Below are 17,800 nucleotides of genomic sequence, written 5' to 3'. Positions count from 1 at the left end.
GTGTGTGTGTGTGTGTGCGAGCAAGAGCGAGAGCGAGAGCGAGAGAAAGAGAGAGAGGGGCTCAGGGAGAAATTCCACAGCTTAATGTGGAATTTCACTACAGCAGCTCAATGTATAACAAATGAATCAGGAGTAGGAATAGGCCATTCAGCCCTTCGAGCCAGCTCCACCATTCAATAGAGTCATGACTGTAACCACAACTCCATATTCCCTCACCTCCCCTGAGATTTCACCACCATTGCTTAACAAGAATCCATTTACCTCTGCTACAAGAGTGATCACCTTTTTAGGAAGAGAATTTCAAAATCTCTTTACCTTCAGAAAAAAAGGTTTTGCCTCATCCCCTGGATGCTGCCTGACCTGCTGTGCTGTTCCAGCAATAAAGTTTCAACTCCATTTACCTCTGCCACAAGAGTGATCACCTTTTTAGGAAGAGAATTTCAAAATCTCTTTACCTTCAGAAAAAAAGGTTTTGCCTCATCTTTTGAAATGGACAGCCCTTGACTTTTAAACCAAGATTCCTTTTTCGAGATTCCCCCATAAGAGGATACATCCTCTCCCCATCCACACTGTCAAGGCCCCCTCTAGAATTTTATGATTTAATCAAGTCTCAGTTTTCTCCAGTCTATAGGGTCTGGCCTGTCCAACCCTTCCTCATAAGACAACTTGACCATTCCAGGTACTAAACCTCCTCTGGCATAGTCACTAATAACAGAGCTGTTAAAATCTGGGCTGCACAGGAGGAGTGAGTGTAGGAATCTGGTGGGAGTAGGGCTCAATTAAGTCACAGAGGTAGACTCCATGTCCTTAGTTGAAAAGTGTGGTGCTGGAAAAACACAGCAGGCCAGGCAGCATCCGGGGAGCAGGAGAATCGACGTTTCGGGCATAAGCCCTTCTTCAGGAATGAGGCTGGTGTGCCAAGCGAGCTGAGATAAAGGGTAGGGGGGAGGGAATTTAGGGGAAGGGCACTGGGAATACGATAGGTGGAAGGAGGTGAGGGTGAGGATGCTGGCCGGAGAGGGGGTGGGGGCGGAGAGGTCGGGAAGAAGATTGCAGGTCACGAGGGCGATGCTGAATCCAGGGGTTGGGACTGAGATAAGGTGGGAGTAGGGGAAATGAGGAAGCTGGAGAAATCCACAGTCATCCCATGTAGTTCCGCCTAGGAACCCTCCAACCACACGGGATGAATGTTGATTTCTCCAGCTTCCTCATTTCCCCTCACCCACACCTTATCTCAGTCCCAACCCCTGGATTCAGCACCGCCCTATTGACCTGCAATCTTCTTCCCGACCTCTCCGGCCTATCACCCTCACCCTCACCTCCTTTCACCTACCCTTTATCTCAGCCCGCTTGGCACACCAGCCTCATTCCTGAAGATGAACTTATGCCTGAAACGTCGATTCTCCTGCTCCTCGGATGCTGCCTGGCCTGCTGTGTTTTTCCAGCACCACACTTTTCAATTCTGGTCTCCAGCATCTGCAGTCATCACTTTCTCTACATCCCTTAGACATGGTTCTGGCCTTCCTGGTCATTGGGACATCCTTTCTGCATTTACTCGGTCTAGAATTTTATAGGTTTCCATGCAATCCCCCATCATTCTTCTAAATTCCAATGACTATAGCCCTGACTGATCCAATCTCTCTTCATTAATTACTCCTGCCATCCCAGGAATCAGTCTGGTAAACCTTCGCTGCTCTCCCTCTATAGCAAGAGCATCCTTCCTCAGAAAAGGAGACAAAAAACTACACACGATACTCCAGGCGTGGTCTCACCAAGGTCTTGTACAATTGCAGCGAGACAGCTCTGCTCCTGTACTTGAATTCTCTTGCTATGAAGGTCAGCTTTCCATCTGCCTTCTTTAGGGCTTGCAGCACCTGCATGCTTACCTTCAGTGACTGGTGTACAAGGACACCAAGGTCTCTTGGCACTTCCCCCACTACTTTTACATGGCATTTACAACTACACCACTGACTTCATAATGTTTAAGGAGAGGAAATTTCTGCTCAGCCAGTACTGCATGTTGGATAAGTGTTCTTAGTAACACAAGGGGATGATGAGATGGAGCTAGGTTTTGTCAGTGAACAGATGGAAAACAATGTTTTAAAATGATGCAACATGTAATGACGGAGCCTCAGACAGACGCCAGAGACAACAGTCCAGAAGTCAGACAAGTTATGCTGAGCTGCCTGCAGTCCTTCTCGTTGCGAGATGAATGTGTCCATGCCCTCTTTCACAGCAGTGGAATCAAACATTGTCATAAGCAGGCTCAAAGAGTATCCAAACACTTGAGTATTAATTTCCTGCCCCTATGACATTGTTGCAGTACTTAAGTTTTCACCTTGAATCAGGTCTGATTTTAGTTCTGGGGGGGATTTTGAGCAGAGTGTTCAACATTTTTTCTGTGCCATGTTGAGGGCGTGGTCCTATTTCTTCACTACTGTTAGGCCTCGACAGCTTGCTGATATACCAAGGGTGGGAGAATACAGCAACTCCTCAGCAAAACAGATAATACTTAACTAGGCAAAGACCCAATTAAGATGTCAGTAAGGGAATGTACAGTTTGCTATAATGGTCAGGATGCCACCAGCACGCTTCCACTGGTGAAAGCTCCTCCTGTTAGAATCCAGGAATCTATGCAATGCAAACAATGTACTTTAACTGGTCTGCTGGGATTGTGAGGAATATTAGGGTGGCACGGTGGCACAGTACTTAGCACTGCTACGTCACAGCACCAGGGTCCCAGGTTCGATTCCAGCCTCGGGCGACTGTCCGGGTGGAGTTTGCACATTCTCCCCGTGTCTGCGTGGGTTTCCTCCGGATGCTCCAGCTTCTTCCCACAGTCCAAAGATGTGCAGATCAGGTGGATTGGCCGTGGTAAATTGCCCATAATGTTAGGTGCATTCATCAGAGGGAAATGGGTCTGGGTGGGTTACTCTTCGGAGGGTCAGTGTGGACTGGTTGGGCTGAAGGGCCTGTTTCCACACTGTAGGGAATCTAATCAAATCTAATAAAAGAGGCCATGTTTGTAGGTGACTCTCTGCATGCAGCTAGATGGATAAGACTCTGGGAAGGTCAGAAAGTTGGATAAGTTTCCAGGCATGGCGGGGGGTGGCATGGAAAGGTACGCAAATTAGGGTAGGAATTTAAAGTTCTCCATACAGGTGTGATGGGAGAGGGAGAGTGGTTTATTTTAGGATAGTCAGGTGGGTGATCTACCTACAATTCATTGCAAACTGCCAACAGTAAGTGGTACAAAGGTTTCTTGCAGATTTATTTTTTCTGTCCCTGTTCATCAGAACTGCCATCTCACTGAAAGGAAAGTCACAATAGCAAAGCCTTCTATAAGGCAGTGTGCCATTGCTGAAGGCAATGCTATCAAAACCTTCCCAATATCAAAACAAAAATATAAACCAAAAGAGTGAATTATTCTACATAATGTTCCTCAGCTGAGAGATGGTAGTGCTAGGAAATTAAACTTCAATCTTATTCAGTGTCACCATCAAACCTGCAATGCAGCTACATCAGGGGATGGCTACAGAGCAGAGGATAAGGTGTGCAGGATGGGGAGGGTGCATGTTCTGGACAGAGTGAGAGAGAGAGAAAAAACGAAAGAGAGAGAGAGAGATGAAAGGAGGAGTGAGAGAGAATCACAGGGTGCAAATGACAATTTACTCCTCATCTGCTCTTCAGATTCAGAATCCAACTCTCTGAGATAAAAAGCTATCATTCTGAGTACATTGTACAATCCTAACACTATATGATATTCTGGATGAGTAACAATAAGCTATTATACAAAGTTACTTATCCCAAATGAGGGCTTACGGAGAGAAAAGAGAAACCATAAAATGTGATTACAGTGTTGAAACCAGATTCTTTGACAACTAGCTGGTGCAGATGGTGAGAGAGTTGCTCATTTTACCTTTTCTTTTTTAACACAAGGTAATCTACAATCTCACATTACCTTTCATAAGGGCTACAGAATGACCTTACCCTATCGATTTCATTGTCATCGATGCCATTCAAGTCCAATTCACCTTTCTGAGGATCAACACCTGTGAGTAGTGAGAATAAAAACACCTGCTCAGTACATTTACTGACCGTCTAAAAGGTGGCCCAGTGTATGTTCAGCTAGCTGAGCTCACTCAACAACAACTTGCATTTATAGAGTTCCTTTACGACAATGAAAGGTCTCAGAAGCTTCTTGCAAAAATGACAGGAGACAAAAGCAGTTAACAAGTCAAAATATTAGCAAGGTACTATGACCCTCACTGACATTACTACTGGACAGTCAGATCCCAAAGTGAAATCTGGCTTGATAGATCTTTTTTTTCTTATTTAACATGGGGTTCATCCAGTGAAACATGAGCACAGAGGCTGTATACTTTTCTTAAAACAAACAGAAGTTTATTACATAAAAAGAACAACAGTAATAAAACAAAGCAAGCTATTTAAAAAAAGAACACAGTTTCAAAAGATCTTAAGACACACAGCAAAACATAGGCTCCACTCTACTCTCAAACACCATCTCTTTACAGAAATTCAAATCCAGAGAGATTAGCCCACTCTTTCAGATCTTCATGTTCAACTTAACTGATTCAATTCAACCCAGTTCTTTCCTGTAAATGGTGAAGCCTTCTTCACAATGCTTGCAAACTGAAAGCTTCGACTTGCTCAGCTTTTAATCACCTGCAGTTTCTAACCAAATACTCTTGCTCTTACTCAAATGAACATTATACTGAGGCAACTTATTTCCTGAACTGTTCTCTATTCCTTTCTGGCAGGGCAATTATATTGTGTTTCTGACCCCAGTCACACCATTTAAACCATTTAAAAACTTGCACTCTGAGTTTCCGAAGCTAAATCAATCCTTGATTATCCTTAACTAAAATCAAGCTAATAGTTCTCAATTTTCCTCTACCACTGATAAACTCAGTGTAACACAAACTATTTTCCACTAATATGCTGTTTCCCCGCTCTTTGACACATGCTAGATTAGGTCATGGTTCCAGGGAGAACTTTCTTAAGTTTTGTGTTTCTCTCCCCAAATTTTACAAAAAAAGTCACCAACCCCCACTAGTTTGAAATTCAAACTCTGAAAAAAAAATATATATATATAATCTCACATAATTCATCATAAAGATGACCAAAAGGCTGGTCATAGTGCTAGTTGTTAAATAGTGCCCAGGAGGAGGAGGAGAGATGCTGATGTTTACTGGGGGGATTTCCAAGCTGAAGGCAACTAAAAGACATGGCCACCAGTGGTGGGTCAAACAGAATGGAGATGGACAAGAGGTGAAAATATTTATATATATATATATATATATATATATATATATCATAAAGATGACCAAAAGGCTGGTTATAGTGCTAGTTGTTAAATAGTGTCCAGGAGTAGGAGGAGAGATGCTGATGTTTACTGGGGGGATTTCCAAGCTGAAGGCTACTAAAAGACATGGCCACCAGTGGTGGGTCAAACAGAATGGAGATGGACAAGAGGCCAGAATTGGGAGTGCAGAGCCCTTGGTAGAATCCGAGAGCTAGAGGACAGAGATAGGGAGGTAAGAGGTATAGCCGTGGAGGACGAAGCAAGAATATATGATTTCACAGGCTCTGGCTATGCTGCTGTGGTTCACAGGATTGAACGTCTTTCTGAGTGTGAATCTCAACAGTGGAGTTTCAGGCCACTCATCCCGTGTGACTATGTTCGACTGAACATTATCCTTCTGCACCATTCAACTGCAAATTGTCTAAACAGGGTCACCTAATAATGCCCAGAAACAGGAACCCTGACTGATTGGTTCCTTTAGAACATAGAATAGCACAACATAGGCAGAGGCCATTCGGCCCACTTCGTCTTTACTATAGCTTTTGTAAAGCAATCCAGTTTGTCCAACTTCCACCTCACCCCACACCCCTGCACTTTTTTCTTCCCTTAATATTTTCCCAATTTCTTTGAAACATATTACTGTGCTATCAGGTAGCACATTGCAAATATAGAACAGTACAGCAGAGTGTACTGTTCCAAGTTGTGCCGGCCTTTTATCCTACTCTAAGATCAGATTAACCTACTTACCCTTTATTGAACTAATTTCCATGTGCCTATCCAAGAGTCGCTTAAATGTCCCTAATGTCTCTGACTCTACTCCCACTGCTGGCAGTGTATTCCACACACCCACCACTCTCTGAGTAAAGAACCTACCTCTGACATATCCCCAAACCTTCCTCCAATCACCTTAAAATTATGCTCCCTCGTGATAGACATTTCCACCCTGAGAAAATGTCTCTGGCTATCCACTCAATCTATGCCTCTCAAAGAATCATAGATATGCACAGCACAGGAACAGACCCTTGGGTCCAACTGGTCCATGCCAACCAGATATCCCAACTTTATCTAGTCCCATTTATCAGCACGTGGCCCACATCCCTCCAAATACTTCCTATTCATGTACCCATCCAGATGCCTTTTAAATGTTGTAATTGTACCAGCCTCCACCACTTCCTCTGGCAGCTCATTCCATACACGTACCACCCTCTGCGTGATAAAGTTGCCCCTTAGGTTCCTTTTATATCCTTTCCCTCTCATCCTAAATCTATGTCTTCTTGTTCTAGACTCCCCCACCCCAGGGAAAATACTTTGTCCATTTACCCTATCCATGCCCCTCATGATTTTATGAACCTCTATGAAGTCACCCCTCAGTCTTCAACGCTCCAGGGAAAACAGTCCCAGCCTATTCAGCCTCTCCCTATAGCTCAAATCCTCCAACCCTGCCAACATCCTTGTAAATCTTTTCTGAACCCTTTCAATTTCATAACATCCTTTCAATAGGAAGGAGACCAGAATAGCACACAATAACCAATGTCCTGTACAGCCGCAACATGACCTCCCAACTCCTATACTCAATGCTCTGACCAATAAAGGAAAGCATACCAAAAGCTACCTTCACTATCCTATTTACCTGCGACTCCACTTCCAAGGAACTATGAACCTTCAATCCAAGGTTTCTTTGTTCAGCAACATGGCCTAGGACCTTACCATTAAGTGTATAATGGATTCTGGATCAGTGGTGCTGGAAGAGCACAGCAATTCAGGCAGCATCCGACGAGCAGTAAAATCGACGTTTCAGGCAAAAGCCCTTCATCAGGAATAACCATTTAGTGTATAAGTCCAGCTAAGATTTGCTTTCCACTACACCTCTGATTTTGGTGTCAGCTGCAAACTTACTATATACCTCCTATATCATATCCAAATCATTTATATAAAAATGACAAAAAGCAGTGGACCCAGCACCGATCCTTGTGACACTCCACTGGTCACAGGCCTCCAGTCTGAAAAATAACCCTCCATTACCACCCTCTGTCTTCTACCTTCGAGCCAGTTCTGTATCCAAATAGCAAGTTCTCCCTGTATTCAAAGAGATCTAACCTTGCTAACTGGTCTTCTATGGGGAACCTTGTCAAACATCTTACTGAAGTCCATATAGATCACGTCATATAGCTCTGCCCTCATCAATCCTCTTTGTTACTTCTTCAAAAAAACTCAATCAAGTTTGTGAGACATTATTTTCCATGCACAAAGCCATGTTGACTATCCCTAATCAGTCCATGCCTTTCCAAATACATGTACATCCTGTACCTCAGGATTCCCTCCAACAACCTGTAAACGCTTGAATAAGAAACAAACACTTGGCTTTGTGTTATCGCAGGTTTTCTTGTCAATTATTTTAAATTCATGTCCTGCAATTATTGACTCTTATTTAACATATCTAAACCCTTCAACATATCCCTGAAATCAGCTAACTCAGCAGAGACCAAAGTCCTGCAATACCAGGTAAAACACTGACTGACCCTCTCTGAGATCTAGTTCTGGCGGGGAACTATAACAGGACAGTGCATGCACAAGATGGCAACCAAAAGCCAGCAGGATATTCAGAGCACCGTTCAAAAATCCCATTCATTATTCAATAGTCAAATTAAAACCTAACAAAAATATTAAATCTTCCTGCCGTTATTCAGTGGGGTCTCAGAACTTCAACATCACTGCCTCTTATTGATGCTAACAGTGAATGGGTTACAGTGATGATTAATTCTGAGCAGGTGTAGTGCTCCTGATTCTATGGGTCCATGCTTCAGGGGACAGCAGTGAAATATCACAGTAATTGAACACAGATTGATCCCAGCTGCAGGTACAACAGGACATTACCTTGCTTTGAAATGCTAGCTGTACACTGTGAACGGATTAAGACGTTGAGTTTTTATTTGAAGAAAGCCAGCTTTCTAAACGGCCCCATTATGGCGTGTGCTGATCCTGCCAGAAGGAGCTTTCCTTTGAGGAAAGCCAGAGTCAGCGCTTTCACATCCAAGAGTGAGAACAGAGAGCACTTCACAAACTGAGGCAGGAAATGTATTCAAATAGAATGACAGATACCCAGCAGAGTTCCAGGCTGGAGTCTAATTCAGAGGCTTGTAGAGGGGTGCTATGTACATAGAACAACCTGTACCCAGGACTGAGTTCATGCTGCAGTCTAACTGAGACGATTGTAGAGGGGTGCTTTGTATCGAGTATAACCTATACCCAGGAGAAAGTGAGGACTGCAGATGCTGTAGATCAGAGCTGATAATGTGTTGCTGGAAAAGCAGGTCAGGCAGCATCCAGGGAACAGGAGAAGGGCATGAAGAAGGGCTCATGCCCGAAACGTCGATTCTCCTGCTCCTTGGATGCTGCCTGACCTGCTGCGCTTTTCCAGCAACACATTATCAGCTATAACCTATACCCAGGACTGCTTAGATTCCAGCCTGGAACTCAAGAGTTTGATTGCGCATTAGTGAGAAAAAGATGTTTGCATCTAATTTTTTTAGAGGAAAGTGAGAACTGCAGATGCTGGAGAGTCAGAGTCAAACAGTGTGGTGCTGAAAAAGCACAGCAGGTCAGGCAGCATCCGAGGAGCAGGGGAGTTGACATTTCGGGCATAAGCCCTTCATCAGGAATCTGATGACGAGCTTATGCCTGAAACATTGACTCTCCTGCTCCTTGGGTGCTGCCCGACTTGCTGTGCTTTTCCAGCACCACACTTTTTGAATTTAATTTATTTTACACAGTGTGTTGTTATGACCTGGAATGCATTGCACATAAGGGTGGATGAAAGCTAATTCATTAACTTGGAAAACAGAATTTGCTAAATGTTTGATTTTCTTTTTCCAGGGCTTGAAGGAAGGAGCAGAGTGATTTAACTGGATGGTTCTTTCAAAGAGCTGGCATAAGCATGATGGGCTGAATTGACTCCTGTGCAAGGCCATTCTATTTTATGCTGGCAATCCTACATGCCTGGTGGGAAAGGGCAGGAGAAAGGTTGAATTGGATGTTAGGTACTATCCATTGCACCTCATTCTCTGCCATTTTAACTCAGCAGTTTAAGGTTGCCTGATGGGGACTTTCTTGGTTACATGTTAGGATATGATGGTGTAACATTGGCCAGTCCCATAATGTTTCTATATTGCAGATCACAGCAATGGCACTCAGTACCTCAGCAGTCAGTGGAAGCTGACAGAAGAATGGACTGTGAACTGTGGCCTCCTGTCCCCTCACTCGTCTATGGTTCCTCTCCTCAGTAATTCACCTCATTTGAGCGATTATTCTTTTTTAAAATTCATTCATGGGATGTGGACGTCACTGACAGGGCCAGTACCTTTTATTGTCCATTCCTAATTACGTAGAGGGCAGTCAAGAATCAACCAATTGCTTTGGGTCTGGACTCACATGGAGGTAAGGATCATTAACTCGGACCGTGTATGGATGGCAGATTTTCTTCCCTAAAGTGAACAGGATGGATTTTTGCAACAATCAACAGCGCTTCCGTGGTCACCATTAGGCTAGCTTTTTAACTGAAGATTTTTATTGATAGGATTAAAACCCAAGCCCTCAGAATATTAGGGTTCTGGGTTATTAGTCCAGTAACATTACTACCACCTCCCTCAGATCCTCTACTCCTGCCTCACTGTCTTCCACACCATGCAGGCTGGACTTGGGCTGGAATAAGCACTGCATCATTGGCCACTTCAGAGGGTAGTTGAGAATCAACCACTTTCCTGTGGCCCTTGGTATAAAAAGGTAAAGATGCTATACTCTTACCCAACCAAAGGACTGCTCTCTCATTAAAGATACAGTCATGTGTAGGCCAGACCAGATAAGGACAGCACATTTCCCTCCCTAAAGAGGGATATTGAATCAGGTTGGTTTTGATGGTTGTCATGGTCACCATTACAGAGGCCAGTTTTTAATTCCTGATGTATTAATTGAATTTGTATTCTACCAGTGCAGTAGTGGGATTTGAACCCATCTGCCCAGAGTATCAGTCTCTGCATTACTAATCCAGTGACGATGCCACCAAGCCACAGTTTCCTCCAAATGTGGTTCAAATCTTACTCAGCTCTATTATCAATGGGAGAAAGTGAGGACTGCAGATGCTGGAGATCAGAGCTTAAAAATGTGTTGCTGGAAAAGCACAGCAGGTCAGGCAGCATCCAAGGAGCAGGGGAATCGACGTTTCAGGCATAAGCCCTTCTTCAGGAAACTCATGCCTGAAACGTCGATTCTCCTGCTCTGCTGTGCTTTTCCAGCAACACATTATCCACCTCCAAGCCATTCCTTTAATTTGGGAATTAGCTTCAAAAATACAATTATCACCTTTCCAAATCTCATGGAGTCATACCCATAGCCCTTGGTATAAAAAGGTAAAGATACTCTTATCTGACCAAAGGTCTGCTCTCTCATTAAAGGTACAGTACTGGTGGTGAGTTTAACCTGGGGTTCACTAGGTCTCAGGCAAAGGGAGAGGTGGGAATCCCATGGTAACCTCAGTCGATGTGCGAATTGAACCCATACTGTTGGCACCCCATTGCATTGCATCCAGCCATGTGATCTAACTGACTTCAAGATAGCCATTTACTCTCTTGTTTATCAACAAAATATAATCCACACTGCCTTGAATAAGTTCAATGACCCAGTCTCCATTGCCTTCTCGGGAAGAAAATTCACAGGCGAATGACCCTGACTGAAATAGTTTCTCCTTATCTCAGTCTTAAAAGGGAGACCTCTTATTCTTAAACTACTGCACATGGCAGTATGTTCCATTATCTCACCATTCTCTGGGTAAAGAGCTTTCACCTGCATTCCCATTGGATTTATGAGTAACCAGCGTCTGGTTACGATTGGTGGTTTTGGGTTCCCTCACAAGTGATCATGCCTTCTCTACATCTATCCTCTCAAACCCTTTGCAATTTTTGAAACCCCGATCAGATCCTCCCACTTCCAGATGGAGATCCAGTCTGTTCAATCGATTCCGATAGATTCAACTTCTCATCTCTGTTATTATTCTTAAAACTCAGTGTATGCTTTCTGCAATGCCTCAATGAATATTTCCAATTAAACCGTTCAGATATGATACATATTTGGAGCAGGTAGGACTTGGACTCAGCCCATCTGACTCAGAGGTATGGACTCTGCCACCATACCACAACAGCCTTCCAATCCTTCTGTATCTTTTGTGTTGATACAGAGAACAGTTGAGCACTACACTTTAACTTTGTTATTTTATAAATTATAGAAGTTACTTAAAGTATTCATCAGTCACACAGGCTACTGAGTATTTTCTGTCGAGATATAAAAGAGAATAATTGAGATTAACTATAAGTGAAGAAAGATTTACTGCAGCCCTACAGCACATTTGAATGTCATTATCTAATGGTCCCATGCTGGCTCCTTTGCCAATCCCCAGATGTAGCTTTCTCCACATTTGCACATCTATTAAAGACTCCCTCAGGTATCTGAGCAGAATGGAAAACCCCTTTGCCCAGCAGTCACAAACTGCTGGTAAGAACCCACTGAGCAGAAGACGGATCACAAAGTCTTTGGCATTTTTAAAGAAAAAACATGCAAAAAATAACATTAAACAAACATTATTATTTCACAGATACCTTTACTATGATGAGAGATTGGAGGAAATGTGCAAAAGGGTATGAAGGGACAGTAGTTGCTACTGGTACTCAAGAGGAAAGTTGGAGAAAGGGAAGACACGTCAACTCTGGTGTCAGAGGACAGAAAGCCTCCTTCAATGCTTGAATTTTGGGCTTCTTGATGTAGAGGAAACCTCCCTAATTACAATAGATTTTGCATCATTCACCTCAAAGAAATATCTCACCATGCAGTGTCCTTTACCAAATGAATGCTGCCCAACACTTTGGTTCAGTCTGCAAGCATGGTTGAACCTTCTGGCCACTTGCCATTTGAATTCAACACTTTGCTCTCGGTTGTCCTTCTCAGTCTGCTGCAGTATTCCAGTGAGGTTCAAGCAAGCTCAAGGAACAACACTTCAGCTTTCCAGCAGCCTTCAGGATTCAACACTGAATTAATTAATTTTAAACGGTGAATTAGGTTCCCCTGTTTTGACTCTACCTCCCCTACCACCCCATCTCTCAAGTGTTAGTCCGCAGCTTATTTTCATGTTTCCTGATTTCAGTTGGAGCTGATCTTTATTTTGCCATGAACAACAACTCTGGACCATTTCCTTATTTCTTTGCAACATTACTCCTTTACTCCAAAGATATCTTTGTTAGTTAGGTTCTCCCAACCTCTACCTAGTCCTTTCTGTCCTACTTTCCCATCCTCATTTTCAATAGCATGAAACCTGTCATACTTCCAGCTGCTTCTGGGTCTACAGAAGACACCATATCGTCTGTCCACGGATACTGCCACACCAGCACAGTTCTTCCAGTATTTATTTTTACGACAGAAGTATCAAACATGATTTATAAACTTGTGACCCACCCCAGTGCTGGTGGGGTACTACAATTACTGGTAATGCTAAAACAGGTAAGGATCTGGGCCAAACGCAGGTAAATGGGACAACTTGAGTTTGGAAACATGGACTCGTTGCACTGAGTGGTCTGTTTCCATGCTGTATGACTCTAATTGTGGCTGATGCTTCCCCCAGGTGCTCATATACAGATGCCAGGCAGGATCTCAGTCTACATATACATGTCTAATATGCTATTCTGTCATTGACGTATTGCTGTCATAATGCAGAAAACATTGCAGTGTGTTTGCACACAGCAAGCTCTCACAAATACCAACATGACAATGGCCAGATATTCTGATTCAGGTATTGATCGAGAGAAAAATATTGGCTGGGAGACTGAAAAGATCCCACAGTGGCTGTATTGAAACAAGAGCAGGAGAGCTTTTCTAAGTCCACCAGAAGCAGATAGCTTAATATCTCATCTGAAAGAGAGCAGATGTACCCACTGATGGAAGAATTGCCATTCTCAGTCACTGCCATACCTCCAGTGAGCTCTCTCTACAGGTCGTTCGGCCATACGTGACAGTTGTGTTCGTCTGTGACCTCGCGCTATAGGAAAGTGCTAGATTGCTGTAAGAAAAAAAATCGCTCCACTCGCTCATTAGAAAGTTCATATTATCCAAACAGTGTCCACAATTCGTCAATCACGTTATAACCAATTCACGTTGATGAAGCGCACGTTATACCAGAATGACCTGTATTCAATAACATGGAGAGGCATCAGCCAGCTCCTTGCTCCTCCCAGCTCAGCACGGACCCTCCAGTATCTCGTGCTGTGTACTGGCTTGCCTAAGCTTAGTTGGAAACAATAAAGCCCTTCAATCAAACCTGACCAGCACATGTGAAAGAAAAGCCCAAAAAGAACTTTAGCAGACAGTAGAGTCTGTGACTCTTTGTCATTCAGTTCCTCCTGTGCTTCAGTGTAAACCATTCCCAATCTCATTAAAACTGCATGATCCCTATTCCCAAGCAGAAACCTCTGCTCTCTTGTGGAATTTCAATTTCTCTAATTAAGAAAAGATCTCTCTTGAAAACAGAATCAAAAGCCAGGCACTGAAATGTAATTGGAGGACTGAAGCAGAGACTGGTTTGTAGTTCCTTTGCAATCGCGAAGCAAGAGGGTAGAAGACGTTTCTGATCTGGGCCTTCTGAAGCTTGGGTCCTTAAAATATTATTCACAGATTTGAAATTCATCCGTTCCTTATGGGCACATAATTAAATAGATTGAGAGCACAGAAACAGGCCCGTCAGCCCTATTGGCCTGATTCACATAAGGTTCCCATACACACCACACCCTCCCACCCTCCTACCCACCTCCCAAAAGCCCAATTTCATCAACATATCCTTCTATTATTTTATCCCTTGTGATTATTTAGCTTCTGATTAAATAGATATTCCCTGTGATAGCGAGGTTCACATTCTCATCACCTTCTGGGGAAAGGATATTTTCCCAAATTGCCTATTAGATTTGTTAGTGCCTACTTCCTCAGCCTTCTCCTCTCCAATCAAAAACAATCGGAATGTCTCCCATGTAATTCCATTACTCAATTTGCTCATCCTGGAAACCATCCTTCTGAATCTCTTCTGCACTCTTTACAACACATTCACATCATTCCAGAAGCCCAGAAATATATGCAATTTCCCAGGGGAGGCAAGACAATCCTGCAAAGATAGTAATCTTGTTCTGTCCAAACCCAACTGCTATTCCTCAGTTCAGGCAGGAAGACTCTACCAGAGAATTCCAAGGACATACAGCAAGGACTTTGTCATTTGATTTGATTTATTGTCACATGTACCTAAGTACAGTGAAAAGCTTTGCTTGTGAGTAGTACAGGCAGATCATAGTAAGGAAGGACATACAGAGCATAAGGTGAAAAAAAACTTGGACAGAGTGAGGTATGCAAGTTACACTGCACAGGACGTGCGTTAGGCAAGAACACTAACAAGATCAACATTAGTTGAAGTTAGAGAGTCCATTCAGCAGTGAAGAAGCTGTTCCTGAACCTGTTGGTATGTGTGTTTAAGCTTCTGTGTCTTCTGCCTAATGGGAGAGATTGGAGGAGATAATTTCTGCTGTGGGAGGGGTCTTTGATGAAATTGGCAGCCTTTCTGCAGCAACAAGATGTGTAAATGGAGTCCATGGATGGGAGGTTGGCTTCCATGATGGTCTGGGATGTGCACACCACCTTCTGTCATTTCTTATGGTTCTGGGCAGAGCAGTTGTCATACCAGGCCATTATGCACCCAGACAGAATACTTTCTATGGTTCATCTGTAAAAGTTGATGAGGATCCTTATGGACATGCCATATTTCAAAGAACAATACAGGCCCTTTGGCCCTCCAAGCCTGCACTGACACATTTTGGCCTTCCATACTAAAACTGCCTTCACTTACAGGATCCATATCCCTCTATTCCCTTCCTAATCATGTATTTATCCAGGTGTTTCTTGAAAGCTGCTAATGTGTCTGCTTCCACCACCTCCTCTGGCAACGCATTCCAGGCACTCACCACCCCTTGTGTGAAAAATGTGTCTCTCACATCTCTTTTAAACTCCCCCCCACCCCTTGAACCTGTGTCACCTAGTAATTGACCCTTCTGTCCTGGGAAACAGCCTCATACTTTCCACTCTATCCATGCCATTCACAATCTTATAAACTTCTATCAGGTCGCCCCTCAACCTCCTGCATTCCAAAACAAGTCTATCTTTCTTCATAGCTAAAATCCCCCAGACCAGGCATTGCCTCATGGCATCCCTGATGGCTTTGAGGAGGTCATATCGGGATTTCCACTGTATGTCTGAGTCAGGAGAAAGTGAGGACTGCAGATGCTGGAGATCAGAGCTGAAAATGTGTTGCTGGAAAAGCGCAGCAGGTCAGGCAGCATCCAAGGAACAGGAGAATCGACGTTTTGGGCATGAGCCCTTCTTCAGGAATGAGGAAAGTGTGTCCAGCAGGCTAAGATAAAAGGTAGGGAGGAGGGACTTGGGGGAGGGGCGTTGGAAATGTGATAGGTGGAGGGAGGTCAAGGTGAGGGTAATAGGCCAGAGTGGGGGTGGGGGCGGAGAGGTCAGGAAGAGATTGCAGGTTAGGAAGGTCCCTCCCCTCCAACGCCCCTCCCCTATGTTTGAGTCATCCGACTTGAATGCTGCATGCCTGGTCTTCAGCAGGGAATGGATCTCCTGCAGCTTTTCAGTTGGAGGATACTCGGATTGATGTCTTTGGCACGCAGTCCTCCAGCATGAAGCCTGTGATAGTGGTAGCGTACTTCGTCAGGTTTTTCACTGAGTGCCTGAACGCGGTACAGTCCACTGATTCCAAACAGCCCTAGAGATGCTCTTCCACTACCTCAGACGACCACTGTATTTATTTCTGTGAAGGACCCTCCAGTTTCAGCTTCTGCTTGTAAGCTGGGAGGAGGAACAGTGTTGTGGTCTGATTTTGCAACAGGCGGATGGGGATGGAGCAGCAGGTGTCTTTGATGCTTGTGGGAGTTACCACCAGAACTTCAGGGATGTTCAGTCCTCCGGTGGGGCAGGAGATGTGATTGTGGTACTTTGGCAGCATTCTTGAGGTTGGCTTGGTTGAAGTTGCTGGCCAAGCTGTATAAAGCCCCAGGCAATTTCACTTCCAGAGTGTTTATAAATATCATCTAGGGCATTCTTCATATCTGCAGAAGTGGTATGTAGACCACTGTCAGGTTTGTGCAGCAGGTAGCACAGATGCATTTTACTATAAGATGCCGTAGGTCCCCACTCGTTTCTCCCACCCTTCCAGCCTCATCCCACTTACCACACCAGCAGCCCACGATGGCACCTTGTCACACCTGAATATCTGGGAGCTGCACCAACCAGGGATTAAACTGAAAGCCTGAATGACTGTCTCAATACCAGCCAGAGCCAGTAGAACGTTGCTCCTAAAGCCATGGGCTTCTGTCTAACTTTAAAATGTAATTACTAATCATTTTCGGAGTACAAGGAAGAGATTATTTGAAAGAATCAGCACAGATTTGAGGTTTCAGCAGCAATCAGCCTAAAGCCCTCTCTATTTATTTCGCTCTAGAAAGAAAGCACCTTCCATCATATCCTCAAGACACCTCAAAACGCTGTACAAACAAAGGGTTCAATATGTTATGTAGAAACAGTGAGCATGACAACTAACCTTCACAGCAAGGTCCCACATTACAGCACAGGGAGATGAATTATAGGTTAGTCTATTTTGGTGGTGTCTGTTAAAGAACAAATACTGCCTTGGTCATTTGTTGTGCTTTGCAGAGTACTGAGGTTTCAGACACCAGTATGAACAGACCGGGTTTCACAGAGACTTCTCATTACTGAAGAAAAACGGTCAGTATGACACCAGGGAGAGTGTCAGACGGGTTTATCTGAAGAAGAAGGGTCACTGGACCCAAAACGTTAACTCTGTTTGTCTCTCCACAGGTTTCCTCTGGGTGCTCCAGTTTCTTCCCACAGTCCAAAGATTCTGTAAGTAGGCCATTCAGTACCGCGAGCGTGCTCCATATTTGATACAATCATGGTTGATCTCATCTCAGCCTTAATTACACTTTCCTGCCCACTCTCCTTAACCCTTCAACCCATTACTAATTAAAAATATGTCTAACTCCTCTTTAAATTTACCCAATGAAGCAGCACCCACTGCACTCTGGGGGAGTGAATTCTCCAGGTTCACGCTCCTTTAACAGAAGTAATTTCTCCTTATCTCTGTTTTAAATCTGCTACCCGTTATCCTCAAACTCTGACCTCTCATTCTAGATTGTCCTACGTGAGGAAACATCAGCTTTGTCAATCCCCTTTAGCATCTTATAGACTTCAATTAGATCTCTCGCATTCTTCTGAGCTCCAGAGTGTATAGTCCTCAACGGTTCAATCTCTCTTCATAAGACAAACCTCTCAACTTCAAATCATCTCTAAAATCAACCTAATGAACCACCT

The 17,800-nt window shown here is 43.9% G+C and overlaps 1 protein-coding gene across 2 annotated transcripts in view; it reads right to left on the bottom strand.

The window, feature by feature from the left end:
• brf1b (BRF1 RNA polymerase III transcription initiation factor subunit b) overlaps positions 1 to 17,800 on the bottom strand; it is a 466,828-nt gene that overhangs the window by 76,432 nt on the left and 372,596 nt on the right. For both annotated transcript variants that reach the window (XM_043696898.1, XM_043696899.1), the window contains one exon: positions 3,991 to 4,052. In XM_043696898.1, coding sequence (XP_043552833.1) covers positions 3,991 to 4,052 — 62 coding nt within the window. The remainder of the gene's footprint in view (positions 1 to 3,990; positions 4,053 to 17,800) is intronic.

This window comes from Chiloscyllium plagiosum, chromosome 10 (assembly GCF_004010195.1).
Source record: "Chiloscyllium plagiosum isolate BGI_BamShark_2017 chromosome 10, ASM401019v2, whole genome shotgun sequence".
Taxonomy (NCBI): domain Eukaryota; kingdom Metazoa; phylum Chordata; class Chondrichthyes; order Orectolobiformes; family Hemiscylliidae; genus Chiloscyllium; species Chiloscyllium plagiosum.
Note: the sequence above shows the minus strand (reverse complement) of the source record. Positions and strands in the feature narration are given on the sequence as shown.